The 14,843-nt window shown below is 41.6% G+C and overlaps 1 protein-coding gene across 6 annotated transcripts in view; it reads right to left on the bottom strand.

Annotated features, from left to right (window-relative positions):
* The window catches only part of dapk1 (death-associated protein kinase 1), a 253,471-nt gene that overhangs the window by 148,244 nt on the left and 90,384 nt on the right, over window positions 1-14,843 (bottom strand). For all 6 annotated transcript variants that reach the window (XM_060838328.1, XM_060838343.1, XM_060838320.1 and 3 more), the window contains one exon: window positions 9,195-9,416. In XM_060838328.1, the coding sequence (XP_060694311.1) occupies window positions 9,195-9,416 (222 nt within the window). The remainder of the gene's footprint in view (window positions 1-9,194; window positions 9,417-14,843) is intronic.

The raw sequence follows: 14,843 nt of genomic DNA, 5'->3' as shown, positions 1-14,843 counted from the left end.
TACATTAGTACAAGATGGTAGCCCCAGGTAGTGTACCAGGAAGTTTCAGACATAAAGGACAGCAGACTGTCCTTTATGTCTGAAACAGGCTAATGGGGAAAATTGATGTTCTGCAACCTAGTCAGGTCCTGAGAAACTGTTGCTACGGACTAATTAATATAATAATCTTTCCAAGTGAGTTATGGAGACACAATGGCGGGGTGGCATTGTTCAGAGGAGGTTACAGTATTAACACTTATTCAAGGGATCCTTTGATACAGAAATAGGTTCAAACACGGCTTTTAGCATGGGGTCGATAAGAATTGAAAGGTGCAAAGAAATATTTATGGGTCGGAAGGGACACTTAATTTAGTTTATCTAGTAAGAGTACTGCAAAAATGCGGTTTTATGAATGTTTGAATGGAAATGTGGTATAGTAAATATAGAACGCTTGTGAGTGAGTTAGTAAAGACAATCATAAAGGAATCTGAGTAATCCAAGATGGAGGATGGGAAAAAAATTGTGGCTGTAAGAGCTGTTCCTTTTTTGGAGGTATTTTTGGTGTTGGAGCTGATTTCCTCAAATTCGAAAAGCAGCAATTACGGTTTTATAAACTGTTGCATTGGTTTAGAAGTTTGGGGGAAAAAAAATCGAAACAACAGCACTTTTAAAAAAAAAGGACAGACAAAAGGCAGACACCACATGGTCAGTGAAAGAAATCTACACTGTTGTCTGACACAGTGGTGAATCTGCACAGTTACTGCCTTTGTTGTTTGAGTTCTCAAGTATTTTGGGACATCAGAGTTCATTAAAGAAATTTAACAAACAGTGAAATTCATAGCTGATCTGGGAGCAACCTGTGTGGGAGAGCTCACAGCACAGGAACAGGTAAGTGCATACATTTTAAGTGCAACCTTGCTGTAAATCTACAGTAGTGAGTAGGATTGGGTTTTTTGTGATTATATGTTTTAGAAAGATCTTTCTAATTTAAATCTTGATTAAATTAATATATAGGTGCTAAGTTATTCTGGAGCAATTTATTTTTAGAGAAATTAGACCATGCTTTTCTAGGTCTGCAGATTGTGAAGGAGCAAAGATGGCTTTTAGTAGAGTGATGTGCTCTTTCTGTCAGATGTCAGAGTTTAGGGAGAGTTTCCATGTTGCTGATAATTATGTCTGCAGGAAGCATCTTTGGTTGCGAATCCTATTAGATCGAATGGATTGGGTGAAGCTGCAGTTAGAGATAATAAGGAATTTACAAGAGCAGGGGTGTGATAGATGGCAGTTATAGAAAGAGAGGAAAGCCGCAGATACAGTCAGGTAGCTGGGACAGCTCAAGAAAGGCATGAGAAGGAGGCAGGTAATACAGGAATCTCAGGTGGCTATCCCCATCTCAAACAAGTATGCTGTTTTGGAAAATGTTGGGGGGATAGAGTCTCAGGGGAATGTAAAAAGAACAACCAAGTTTCTGGTACTGAAAATGGCTTTAATATAAATGAAGGGTACCTCAAGTTTCAAGTGATAGGGAACTCTCAAGTCAGAGGCACAGACAGGCATTTCTGCGGCTGGCAGTGAAAAATCAGAATGGTGTGTTGCCTACCTGGTGCCAGGATCAAGGATATCTTGGAGAGGGTGCAGAGGGCCCTTGGAGAGGGCGACACGGTGGCGCAGTGATTAGCACTGCTGCCTCACAGCACCAGAAACCTGGGTTCAATTCCCGCCTCAGACAACTGTCTGCATGGAGTTTGCACATTCTCCCCGAGTCTGCGTGGGTTTCCGCTGGGTGCTGCGGTTTCCTCCCACAGTCCAAAAATGTGCAGGTCAGGTGAATTGGCCATGCTAAATTGCCCGTAGTGTTAGATGTAGGGGAATGGGTCTGGGTGGGTTGCTCTTTGTGGGCTTATTGGGCTAAAGGGCCTGTTTCCACACTAAGTTATCTAATCTAATCTAATCTAAACGTACGCAATGGGAGCAGGATCAGCAAGAGGCTGTTGTACACATTTGAACTAATGACATAGGAAGGGAAAAGAATGAGATTCTGAAGGGAGAATATAGAAAGTTTAACAAAAAATTTAAAAAGGAGGTCCTCAAGTGTAGTAATATCTAGATTACTCCCAGCGCTATGAGATAATGTGGGCAGGAATATGAGGATACACCAGATGAATGTATGGCTGAGGAGCTGGTACAGGGGAGAAGGGGCCACATTTTTTGGATCATTGGAATCTCTTCTGGGGTAGAATAGACCTATGCAAGAAGGAAGATTGCACCTGAATTGGAAGGGGACTAACATACTGGCAGGGAGATTTTTGAGCGCTGCGTGGGAAGATTTAAACGAGTAAGATGAGGAAAGATCAATCTGAGACTGGTACAGTGGGAAAAGGAGTGAGTCAAACAGTCAGGGCAGGCAGGAACAAAGCAGAGAACAAGGTATGATTGATAATTAAACTGTATTTTTAGTAATTCAAGAGGCATATCAGGAAAGACAGATGAACTCAGGACATGGTTAGGAACTTGGGACTCGGATATCATAGCAATTGCTGAAAATGTGTTGCTGGAAAAGCGCAGGTCAGATAGCATCCAAGGAGCAGGAGAATCGATGTTTCGGGCATGAGCCCTTCTTCAGGAATCAAGGGCTGAAGGGCTTATGCCTGAAACGTCGATTCTCCTGCTCCTTGGATGCTGCCTGACCTGCTGCACTTTTCCAGCAACACATTTTCAGCTCTGATCTCCAGTATCTGCAGTCTTCACTTTCTCCTCATATCATAGCAATTTCAGAGATGTGGCTCAGGGATGGACAGGACTGGCCGCTTCATGTTCCAGCATATAAATGCTACAAGAAGGGTAAGAAAAAAAGGGGTGGGATGGGCAAGAAAGAAGGGGCAGTGGCGTTTTTGATAAGGGATAACATTACAGCTGTACTTGGGGAGGATATCCCTGAAAATACATCTAGAGAAGTTAGTTGTGTGGAACTCAGAAATAAGAAAGGGATGATCCCCTTACTGGGATTGTATTATAGATTGCTCCAATAGTCAGTGGGAAATTGGGAAACAAATTTTTAAGGCAACCTTAGTTATCTGTAAGAATAATAGGGTGATTTTAACTTTCCAAACATGAACTGCGATTTTCATAGTGTTAAGGGTTTAGATGGAGAGGAATTTGTTAAGTGTGTACAAGAAAATTTTCGATTCAGTATGCGGCTTACCTACTAGAGAAGGTGCAAAACTTGACCTACTCTTGGAAAATAAGGCAGGGCAGGAGACTGATGTGTCAGTGGGGGAGCACTTTAGGACCAGCAACCATAATTTTATTAGTTTTAAAATAGTGATGGAAAGGATAGATCAGATCAAAAGCGGAAGTTCTAAATTAGAGGAAGGCCAATTTTTATGATATTAGGCAAGAACTTTCAAAAGTTGGTTGGGGGCAGATGTCATAGAGTCATAGAGATGCACAGCTTGGAAACAGACCCTTTGGTCCAACTCGTCCATGTCGACCAGATATCCCAACGCAATCTAATCCCTCTGCCAGCACCTGTCCGACATCCCTCCAAACCTTTCCTATACATATACCCTTCCAGATGCCTTATATTTGCAGGTAAAGGGATGGCTGGAAAATGGGAAGCCTTCAAAAATGAGTGATGCGAACCAAGGATTGGCAAAGAAAATGGTCCATGCAGAAGGCACAGAGGGATGGATAGGGGAAGATGGTCTTGGTGGTAGGGTCTAATTGGAGTTGGTGGAGATGTTTAAGGATGGTACATTAGATGTAGAGACTGGTGGGGTGGTAGGTGAGGACAATGGGGACCTGACTTCATTATGTTTGAGGGGAGGGGGCGGTTAGAGCAGTGGATTGTGGAATGGAGGTGGTGCGGTAGAGGGCTGTCTGGATGACAGAGAGGGGAAAAGAATGTTGCTCAAAATAGGTAGGTATCTGTGATGTTTGGGAGTGGAATGTCTCCTCATTTGAGCAGATGCAACAGAGGAATTGGGAGAACAGGATGGAATTCATGCAGGATACTGGGTTGAAGGAGGTGTAGTCCAGATAGTTATAGGTGTCTGTGGGTTTATACATCTTGAAAAATGTCCATATTACGGAGGTGATGGTGCTGGATGTTTTAAAATGCAAAAAAGGGGATAACTCCTTAGAATTTAATCAGGTGCACCCTTGACCTCTGTGGGAAGCTATGGAAATGATTGCAGGGCCCCTTACTGAGATATTTGGATCATCGATAATCACAGGTGAGGTGCCATAAGACTGGAGGTTGGCTACTGTGGTGCCATTATTTAAAAAATGCGGTAAGGAAAAGCCAGGGAACTATAGACTGGCGAGCCTGATATTGGTGGTGGGCAAGCTGTTGAAGGAAATCCTGAGGGACAGGGTTTACACGTATTTGGAAAGGCAAAGACGGATTAAGGATAGTCAACATAGCTTTGTGCGTGGGAAATCATGCCTCACTAATTTGATTGAGTTTTTCAAGAAGTAATGAAGAGCACTGATGAGGGAAGAGCAATGGATGTGATCCATATGGACTTCAGTAAGGCTACAGTGGCAGATGAAGTTTAATTTAGATAAATGGGAGGTGCTGCATTTTGGAAAGGCAAACCAGGGCAGGACTTATACAGTTAATGGCAGTTTCCTCGAGAATGCTGCTGAACCAAGAGACCTGAGTTGCAGGTTAATAGTTATTTAAAAGCAGAGTCACAGTTGACAGGATAGTGAAGGCAGCATTGGGGCATGCTTGCCTTTATTGGTCAGTGCACCGCGTAAAGGAGTTTGGAGGTCATGTTGCAGCTGTACAGGACGTTGGTTAGGCCACTATTAGAATATTGGATGTAATTCTGGTCTTTCTGCTTATAGGAAGGATGTTGTGAAAGTTGAAAGGATTCAAAAAATATTTACAAGGATGTTGAAAGAGATGGAGGGTTGGAGCTATAAGGAGGGATTTAATAGGCTGGGGCTTTTTCCCCCTAGAGTGTCTGAGGCTGAGGGGGTGACCTTATAGAGGTTTATAAAATCATGAGGGGCATGGATAGGGTGAATAGTCAAGGCCGTTTTCCCAAGGTAGGGGAGTATCAAACTAGATGGCATAGGCATAAGGTGAGAGGGGATAGATTTGAAAGGGACCTAAGGGGCAACGTTTTCATACAGAGGGTTATGCGTGTATGGAATGAGCTGCCAGAGGAAGTGGTGGAGGCTGGTACAATTACAACATTTAAAAGGCATCTAGATGGGTATATGAATAGGAAAGGTTGAGAGAGATATGGGCCAAATACTGGCAAATGGGACTAGATGAATTATGATATCTGGTCAGCATGGATGTGTTTGACTGAAGGGTCTATTTTCATGCTGTAGACTTTGATAAGACTGTGGCATTTAGTGTCATATAGATGCATTCTGCCATTCTCATGTTTTTATTCTGTACTGTGAAGTTTTTGTTTCTCGATCAACATATTGTACACCTGTATAACAAAAGTGATGTGAGGAAAAACATTTTCATTTAATGCAAGTTTAGGATTTGAAATACCCTCAGGTCTTTCTGAGAGTGTGGTGGAGGTAAGCTCATTTGTAGCATTTAGAAAGGAACTAGATAGTTAGCTGAAAAGGAAAAATGTGTCCTATTAAGGGGAGAATGCAGGAGCACGATGCCAAGTTAGGTGTCCATTTGGAGAGCCAGCACTGACAGAATGGGGCAAATAGTCTTTTGTGCTGTAGCAATTCTGCAATTTATTTTGAGAACCAATCCAGTAGAGAATCTTACAGATTTAAAAACCATTTCATTTCCTATTTTGAGCTGTTAACGTGCTCCTGTCATTGCGAATTATACAAAGGGCCAGGAGGAGGTATAAAAGTTTAACCACACTGATCAGTGTTTCAGTGAGACTGTTACTCACCTGAACATAGAAACTCAATTATATGTATCATTGAAGAAAACTATACAATTTACATAAATAATAACAGATGAACAAGAAGAAAAGCAGTACGTCAAGATAAAGTGCACTATCTAATTTACAGCAACTGCTTCAGAACTCCATAAACTCATTACAACAATTGTCCCCTATGGATATGGTACATGATGAATTTTTGAAACATGTTGAGAGAGATATTACCATAATATCATAGAGGTGTACAGCACAGAAACAGACCCTTAGATTGAACTCGTCCATGCCGACCAGATATCCTAAACTAATTTTCTCCCATTTGCCAGCACTTGGCCCATATCCTCCAAACCCTTCCTATTCATATACACATCCAAATGTCTTTTAAATTTTATAAATGTACTAGCCTCCACTACTTTCCCTGGCAGCTTATTCCATACATGCACCACTCTCTACGTGAAAACGATGCCCCTTAGGTCCCTTCTATATCTTTCCCCTCCTCACCCTAAACATATGCCCTCTAGTTGTGCACTCCCTCACCCCAGGGAAAAGACATTGTCTATTTGTCCTATCCATGACCCTCATGGTTTTATAAACCTCCATAAGGTCACCCCTCAGCCTCTTATCGCTCCAGGAAAAACAGCCCCGGCCAATCAGCCTCTCCCCGTAGTTCAAACCCTTCCACCCTGGCAACATCCTTGTAAATCTTTTCTGAACCTGTCAAGTCTCACAACATTCTCCCATGCGGAGGGAGACCACAATTGCACATTATACTCCAAAAGGTGGCCTAATCAATGTCCTGTACTGCTGCAATATGACCTCCTAACTCCTATACTCCATACCCTGACCAAGAAAGAAAGCATATCAAATGCCACCTTCACTATCCTATCTACCTACGACTCCACTTTGAAAGTACTCAGAACCTGTACTCCAAGGACTCTTTGTTCAGCAACAATCCCCATAACCTTACCATTAAGTGTACAAGCCCTGTCCTGATTTTCCTTTCCAAAATGCAGCACCTCACATTTGTCTAAATGAAACTCCTCGACCCACTGGCCCCTCTGATAAGAATCCCTTTGTACTCCGAGGTAACCTTCTTTGCTGTCTGTGCACCTCCAATTTTCCAATTATCTGCAATTATACATCCAGTGTTCACATCCAAATCATTTATATAAATGACGGAAAGCAGTGGATTGAGCACCGATCCTCGTGGTCAACAAGCATCCAGTCTGAAAGGCAATCCTCCACCACCACCACCACTCTGTCTTCTATCTTCGAGCCAGTTCTGCATCTAAAGGCCAGTTCGACATGTACTCCATGAGGTCTAACCTTGCTAACCAGTCTACCACGAGAAACCTGGTCAAATGCCTTACTGAAGTCCATACAGATCATGCGCACTACTCTGCCCTCATCAATCCTGTTACTTCTTCAGAAAAAAACTCAAATAAGTTAGTGAGACATGATTTCCTATGCACAAAGCCATGTTGACTATCCCTGATCAGTCCTTGCCTTTTCAAATACATGAAAATCAAGTCCATCAGGATTCCCTCCAACAACGTGTCCACCACCGATGTCAGGCTCACCAGTCTATAGTTCCCTGACTTTTTATTACCACTTTTCTTAAATAGGGGCACTACATTACCCAACCTCCAGTCTTCCTGCACCATACCTGTGACTATTGAGGTTATAAATATGTCAGCAAGGGTCCCAACAATCACTTCCCTAGCTTTCCACAGAGTTCAAGGGTATACCTGATCAGGTCCTGGGGATTTATCCACCTTTATGAAATTTAAGACATCGAGAACGTACTCCTCTGTAATATGGACATTTTTCAAGATGTCACTATTTATTTCCCCACATTCTATATCTTCCATGTCCTCCTTCACAGTAAACACTAATGTAAAACACTCCCCCATCTTCTGGTGTTCCACACATAGGTTGCCTTGCTGATCATTCTTTCCCTAGTTATCCTTTTGTCATGAACGTATTTACAAAATCTCTTTGGATTATCCTTAACTCTATTTGCTGAAGCTATCTCATGTCCCTTTTTTGCTCTCCTGACTTCCCTCTTGTGAATATTCCTACTGCTTTTATACTCCAAGGATTCATTCCATCTCTGCTGTCTATACCTGACATATATGCCTCCCCCTTTTTCTTAATCAAAACCTCAATTTCTCTAGTTGTCCAGCATTCTCTACACCTACCAGCCTTGCCTTTCACCATAACAGAAATGTACTGTCTCTACACTCTCGATATCTCATTTTTGAAGGTTTCCCATTTCCAGCCATCCCTTTACTTGCAAACATCCACCCTCAACCAACTTTTGAAAGTTCTTGCCTAATACCGTCAAAATTAGCCTTCCTCCAATTTATAATTTTAACTTTTAGATCTGACCTATCCCTTTCCATCACTATTTTAAAACTAATAGAATTGTGGTCACTGGCTCCAAAGTGTCCTCCCACTGACACCTCAGTCATCTGTCCTGCCTTACCTCCCAAGAGTAGGTCAAGTTTTGCACCTTCTCTACTTGGTATATACACATACTGAATCAGAAAATCTTCTTTTACACACTTCTACCCCTCTCCATCTAAACCCTTAACACGATAGCAATCTCAGTTTATGTTTAGAAAGTTAAAATCTCTTACCATAACCACCTTATTATTCTTAAAGACAACTGAGACCTCCTTAAATTTTCTCAATTTCCCACTGACTACTGGGGGCGTCTATAGTACAATCTCAAAAATGCGATCATCCCTCATTTCTCAGTTCCACCCCCATTGGCTAGCTCTCAAAAAGAAAGGAGGCATATAAGGATTCTATTTTATTGTGCATAAACAGAAAAATCAAGTTCTCTATAAAGGAAGCTGATTTTATTTTGGTTCTTTTATAATCCATTTCCTTTTACTGAATCAACAAAGGAACAGAAATTATTGCAGGCAGATGCTCACAATGCAGACAGGTACTATTGAATGTTATTGATTACTTTTGTGGTTTAAAGTTAATTTTATTTACAGTGGTTTGTGAAGAAGGTTACAATTATCTTCCACTGCTAGTGTATATGCATTGAAAACAATATTTATAATGTTTGTAGGTTGCTTACAAAGTGGTTCAAAGCCAAATAGAAATTGCTGAATATTTATTTGAAATATCACAACCTTAATGTACGTCAAGGAAACATGCCTAGCAGAGTATGCCCAATGCTTCACATTTATTGCCCCTTCCTCTTGAGGTAAAGGAATAGGCTCCTTCAGAACACACCAAGCTGTTCCACAATTTGCACATGATTTCCAGCACACTTTCACACTGAAGGCAGACAACATAAAGACGCAAATATTTACTTACAGTTCAAGAATAAGGATCACATCGGTTTTGTTCTCATAAACATCATGCAGAGTTATGACGTTTGGATGCTGAATCTCCTTTAAGATGTTGACTTCTCTCTCGATATCTTCACGGCTTACTCCTCGGCGGCTTGACTTTGAGCGGCGTTTTTTGATAAACTTTGCTGCATATCCCATTCCAGAGCTTTTCTCTGTGCATTTTTTCACTATTGCAAATTGTCCACTGGAAATAAAAGTCGAATTATAATGTGAAGGTAAATAAAACAGAAAGAACAATAAACACTGTGGATCAAATACATTAGCCAGCGAAAAAAATAAAATGTACTATGGAATGCTGCACAAGCAATAGGAGTCTTAATTGGTTCAGGGAGATGCTCCAATCTTTGTGTCACTTAGGTTCTTCCCGGTCTTCTGCAGGTTAACTGTTCAAAAAGTGAACAATTATTTCTTTAACATCCCAGCATTTTAGTAGTAGATGGCTGAGCAGGCGAAACCTACATTCACTGACTGACCTACTATTACAGCAATAAAGCTAGAGTATACTTGAAAATGTATGAGTTGCTTTAATCCTAGAAAATATGTATGAAACCCCTTTTCTTAAATCTTATCTCCTTACATTCTCTATGTTCAGCTGGAAAAGTGGAGGGACAAAGTTCAAATCAACAATGTATTCAAACTCTTCCCTGATCTCATTATCTCCCACTCACAGGTCCTGTTAACACGAAAGGGTTTTGTAAAGACCAGTAGCTTACTTAAAACAAGTCATTTGCTTGAACTATAACACAGGCAATCAATAAACATCTTTGGAGGACGAGCTCTCTCATTCAGTGCTGGGACTGCTATTTCACCCAGATGAGCTGATTATGTGCAATGCAGGAAGGGCCAAATGATTAATTAAGTCAAGATTTTGTGGTGATTGCATGTTTCAAATAATTAGACACAAAAAGCAAAATACTGCAGAGGTGATGGAAATAAAACAAAAACACCCAAGAGGTCAAACAATACCTATAAATACGATCAACCACTTTAAATTTTGGGAATAAAGTATCTGAAAAATGGGACATATTAGTGAAACTGAGCTAAAAAAAGAACAAAGGCGAGTAGGAAAGGTGGAAGTACAGCACAAAAGATAGCAAAGAAAATAGAATGATATGTAAACTGCTTTGATCAAAGAGAGAAGGTGGTTAAAGACCTAAGTGATAGTAGCAGATGACAACAGAGGGAATCGTGATAGAAATAAAGGATACAAGACAAAACGTGCGAATAGTGCAAAAAGGCCAGGGCCCAGTTACATGAAAAACTGCTTGGAACCAAAGGAACTGCTCAACAGAAAAAGACTAAGCCAATCAGGTGATACAAAGAGTACTGCATGAACAGCTGCAACTACATCTGCAGCAAGTGAACCTCCATTGCAACAAATGCAGCAACGATGATTACCAGAAGAAATTTAACATGCATGTGAAAGAATTAATACTAACTGCTTCCACTAGTGCTCTAGGGAATCCCTTTCACTGAATTCTTGTCCCCCGGATTAGTTTTGAACTTAGATCACCCCTTTCCAAGCAGAGGCAGCATTTCCAGATTCTACTCCTCGCAACAAGGTGAAATAACTGGTAGGAAAAAACTCACGAGTCAACACTGAGGGTCTAGCACAGGCTCCAACAGAGAATCCTGACCCCAGTCACTCATCTTCTCCCTCCTCCACCCAGAATGCTGCCACACATTTCACATCTGCCTCTCACATTGTCAAAGCATCCATAAATTTGCAAAATGAAAGCCGAGAAAATAAAGGACAGTGGCAGCATGAATACAAAACTGCCAAGGGATAGGCAGCATAACAAAACAGGCAAAAACATAAGACGCCTGGATATTCGGATTCTCCTACCTTTAAATTACAAAATTAAATTTTGGCATGTTTATCAATTGATGGTTAAAGATCTTATACTTTGATTTATTCTATGGAGAATCATTAATAGAATTTGCTTTTCTCCCTATTGTGACATGCAAGACAATGCTGCAAGGTATTGGGTATGAGAAAGATCAGCGTTTGGGTCCTTGCAACTCACTAGATTTGGACAGGTTAGGAGAATGGGCAAAGAAGTGGCACATGGAGTACAGTGCAGGAAAATGTGAGGTCATGCATTTTGGTAAGAACAACAGAGGCGCGGATTATTTTCTCAATGGGGAGAAAGTTCAGAAGTCTGAAATGCAAAGAGACTTGGGACTTCTAGTCCAGGATTCTCAAGGTAAACCAGCAGGTTGAATTGGTAGTTGAGAAGGCAAATGCAATGATGACATTTATTTTGTATTTTCTTCACTAAATTTAAAGGGCAGATATCAGCTATCTAAATTAGTGGAATTCCGTAGACGGAGATAACAGACAATAAGAAGAAAATTATTTTGGCTCAGACAAGCTGGTTAATTGACAAAAACTCCACTCATCACCTGAGCAAGGCAGTGTTGTTGGTATTATAATGAGCTGATAATGATCCAACAATGAGAAATAGAAAGTGACAAGACCCTGCCCAAACTGAAGCATTGAGGTGGTGACATCCTTATGATTTGGAAATTGAAAATTAGGCACAAATCAACCAGTGAACAGCAACAAATTTTGTGGCATAGAGAAAGTATTAGAAGGGATTTCAACATTAGAGATGTGACATAAATGCAATTAAACACTGCATGGCATTTCAGAGACATTTTAAAACGATAGTAGTTGCACAGGAGTTATTAAGGTCAGGGCGCAAGTTTTAAGGAATTTTAAAAAAGGAAAGTGAGGATTAAAAAAGTGGAGAGGTGTAGGGTGGGTATTCCACAGCTTGCAGCATGGGCAACAGAAGGCATGGCTTCTACCAGTGCAATGAAAATTAAGACATCTGGATTAGAGAAACACAGCCTGTCAAGGCAGAGCGGCCTACAAAAATAGGTCACTCGACATTTTTCTTTAAATTTAAATAAAATTACATTTAAAGAACAATGTGGAGTGACTATTTTTGTAGCAATGTAACAATTAGGTGATGCAACAAGAATTGAAGGAGTTGTAGGAACAGAAAGCCAAAGGATGCTTCAAGGAAAAATCTCAATGCCCTGAGATGAGTGCTGAAGAGATGAATCCCAATGGTACTAGGTACAAAGAACTTAAGTTTTCTGGACAGATTATAGAAACCAAGGTTAAGATGAGATCTCGTCAAAGTTTTCAAAATCATGGATGGCTTAAATGAAGTAAATAAAGCCAAACTGTTTCCAGTGACAGAAGCTGGTCACTAAAAATCAGAGATTTATGGTTATTGTCCAAATCACCAAGGATGACATTTTGAGATTAAAACACATTTCAAGAGAGAAGGGGAGAAAATAAACTAAAGCTTTGGCAAAGACCAGAAGAATGTGATTAATTGGAAAAGCTGCACCAAAGAGTTAGCATCCAGGTGACAGAGGACTATCCTTCTATGATATCCAGTTCTACAATTTTCATTAAATTGCAAGTAGAATCCTTCATTTAGAGGTGGAATTATCAAAAATATTAAATAGAAATGATGACAAGATGCTAGTAGGAAGATGAGATGCTGCTGCCTGATTTTATGCTGTACTTCATCATCTTTGTCCTTGATATTTTGTTACAAAGAGTTCAGAAAAGGTGACAAGCAGAAGGCATCTTAGGCTCACACTTGTGGGAAAAGCAATCATTCTGCAAATATGATTTGGAGAACTTTGGATCCAGGCTTTCAGAGTTCCTTGTGCGCCCTCATCCACGCACTTTCCACGTAGGTGACTTCTACTGCCTTCCGAAGACACACAAAGCCAATACACCAGGACGCTCCATCATATCAGGCAATAGGACCCTGTGAGAGAACTTCTTTGGCTATGTCGAAGGCATCTTGAAACCCACGGTACAGGGGACCCCCAGTCTTTGTCGTGACACTATAGATTTCTTACAGAAACCGAGCACCCACGGACTTGTCGAACCAGGAACATTCCTTATCACAACGGAAGCATCAGCACTCTACACCAGCATCCCCCACAATGACAGTATCGCGGCAATAGCCTCAGTACTCAATACCAGCAACTGCCCATCTCTGAGCACCGTCCTAAAACCCATCCGCTTCATCCTCGATTACAACGTCTTCACCTTTGACAACCAGTTCTTCATCTAGACACATGGAACAGCCATGCGGACCAAATTTGCAGCCCAATATGCCAATATATTCATGTACAGGTCCGAACAAGACGACCTATCTCCGCAGGGCCTTCAAATCAACACTGTACACACCTCCCCCACTACATACATACATACATACATACATACATACATACACACACACACACACACACCATTTGTGGTGTGAATTTGTACTTGTTGAATTACATTTTACTTTGGTCAAAACCTCCAACCAACACTAAACTACTTTTTCTTCCTCTGAACCCATGGAGAGGAGGAACTGAAAAACTGCACAGTGATATCAACAAGTTTCATTCCACCATCAAACTCACCATGGACTCCTCTCTACTATCTTGGACACATGCATCTCCATCAAGGATGGGCACCTCAACACCTCACTTTACTGCAAACCCACGGATAACCTCACAATGCTACACTTCTCCAGCTTCTACCTGAAACATATTAAAACAGCCATCCCCTATGGAGAAGCCCTACGCATATACAGGATCTGTTCAGATGAGGAGGATGACGGGCACTTGGAAATACTCAGGAATGCCCTCATAAGAACGGAGTATGATGCTCAACTCATCGACTGCCAGCTCCGACGTGCCATAGCGAGGAACCGTAATGACCTCCTCAGGAGACAGGCATGAGCTGCAACCGACAGGGTACCTTTCATTGTTCAGTACTTCCCAGGAGCCAAAAAACTAAGCCATGTTCTTCGCAGCCTGCAATACATTATCAATGAAGATGAGCACCTCGTCAAGACGTTTCCCACACCTCCACTTCTTGCCTTTAAACAACCCCCAAACCTCAAACACATCAGCGTTCGGAGCAAACTGTCCTGCTTTCAGGACAATACCATACAACCTTGTCATGGTAGCTGCTGCAAGACGTGTCAGAATATCGACATGGATACCGCCATTACACTTGGGGACACCTCCCACCATGTATGTGGCAGGTACTCATGCGACCCAGCCAACGTTGTCTATCTCATGAGGCATGGTACATTGGCAAGACCATGCACAGGCTATGGCAACACTGTACAACAAGCACAGGACAGGGGTGTTCCCTCCCAGGTGGAGAACACTTCAGCAGTCCAGGACATTCGACCTTGGACTTTCAGGTGACCGCCCTCCAAGGCAGACTTTGGGACAGGCAACAACGAAACGTGGCCGAGCAGAGGCTGACAAGCAAGTTCAAGTACCCATGGGATGGCCTCAACCAGGACCTTGGATTCATGTCACATTATAGGTGACGCCATTGCACAATACACACAGACAGACATATTCACACAGACCCTCTCTCATACGGTCACGCATACCCTCTCACAGACTTATACCCCTCTACACTCTCACACAGAAACTCATAACCCCCTACAACCCCCCCCCACCCCCAGCCGCCAACACACACACACACACCCATCAGGTAAGTTTGTGGGGTGAATTTGTACTTGCAGAATTACATTTTATTTTGCTCAAAAACTGCGTGAAT

The sequence above is a fragment of the Hemiscyllium ocellatum genome, chromosome 2 (assembly GCF_020745735.1).
Source record: "Hemiscyllium ocellatum isolate sHemOce1 chromosome 2, sHemOce1.pat.X.cur, whole genome shotgun sequence".
Lineage (NCBI taxonomy): Eukaryota > Metazoa > Chordata > Chondrichthyes > Orectolobiformes > Hemiscylliidae > Hemiscyllium > Hemiscyllium ocellatum.
Note: the sequence above shows the minus strand (reverse complement) of the source record. Positions and strands in the feature narration are given on the sequence as shown.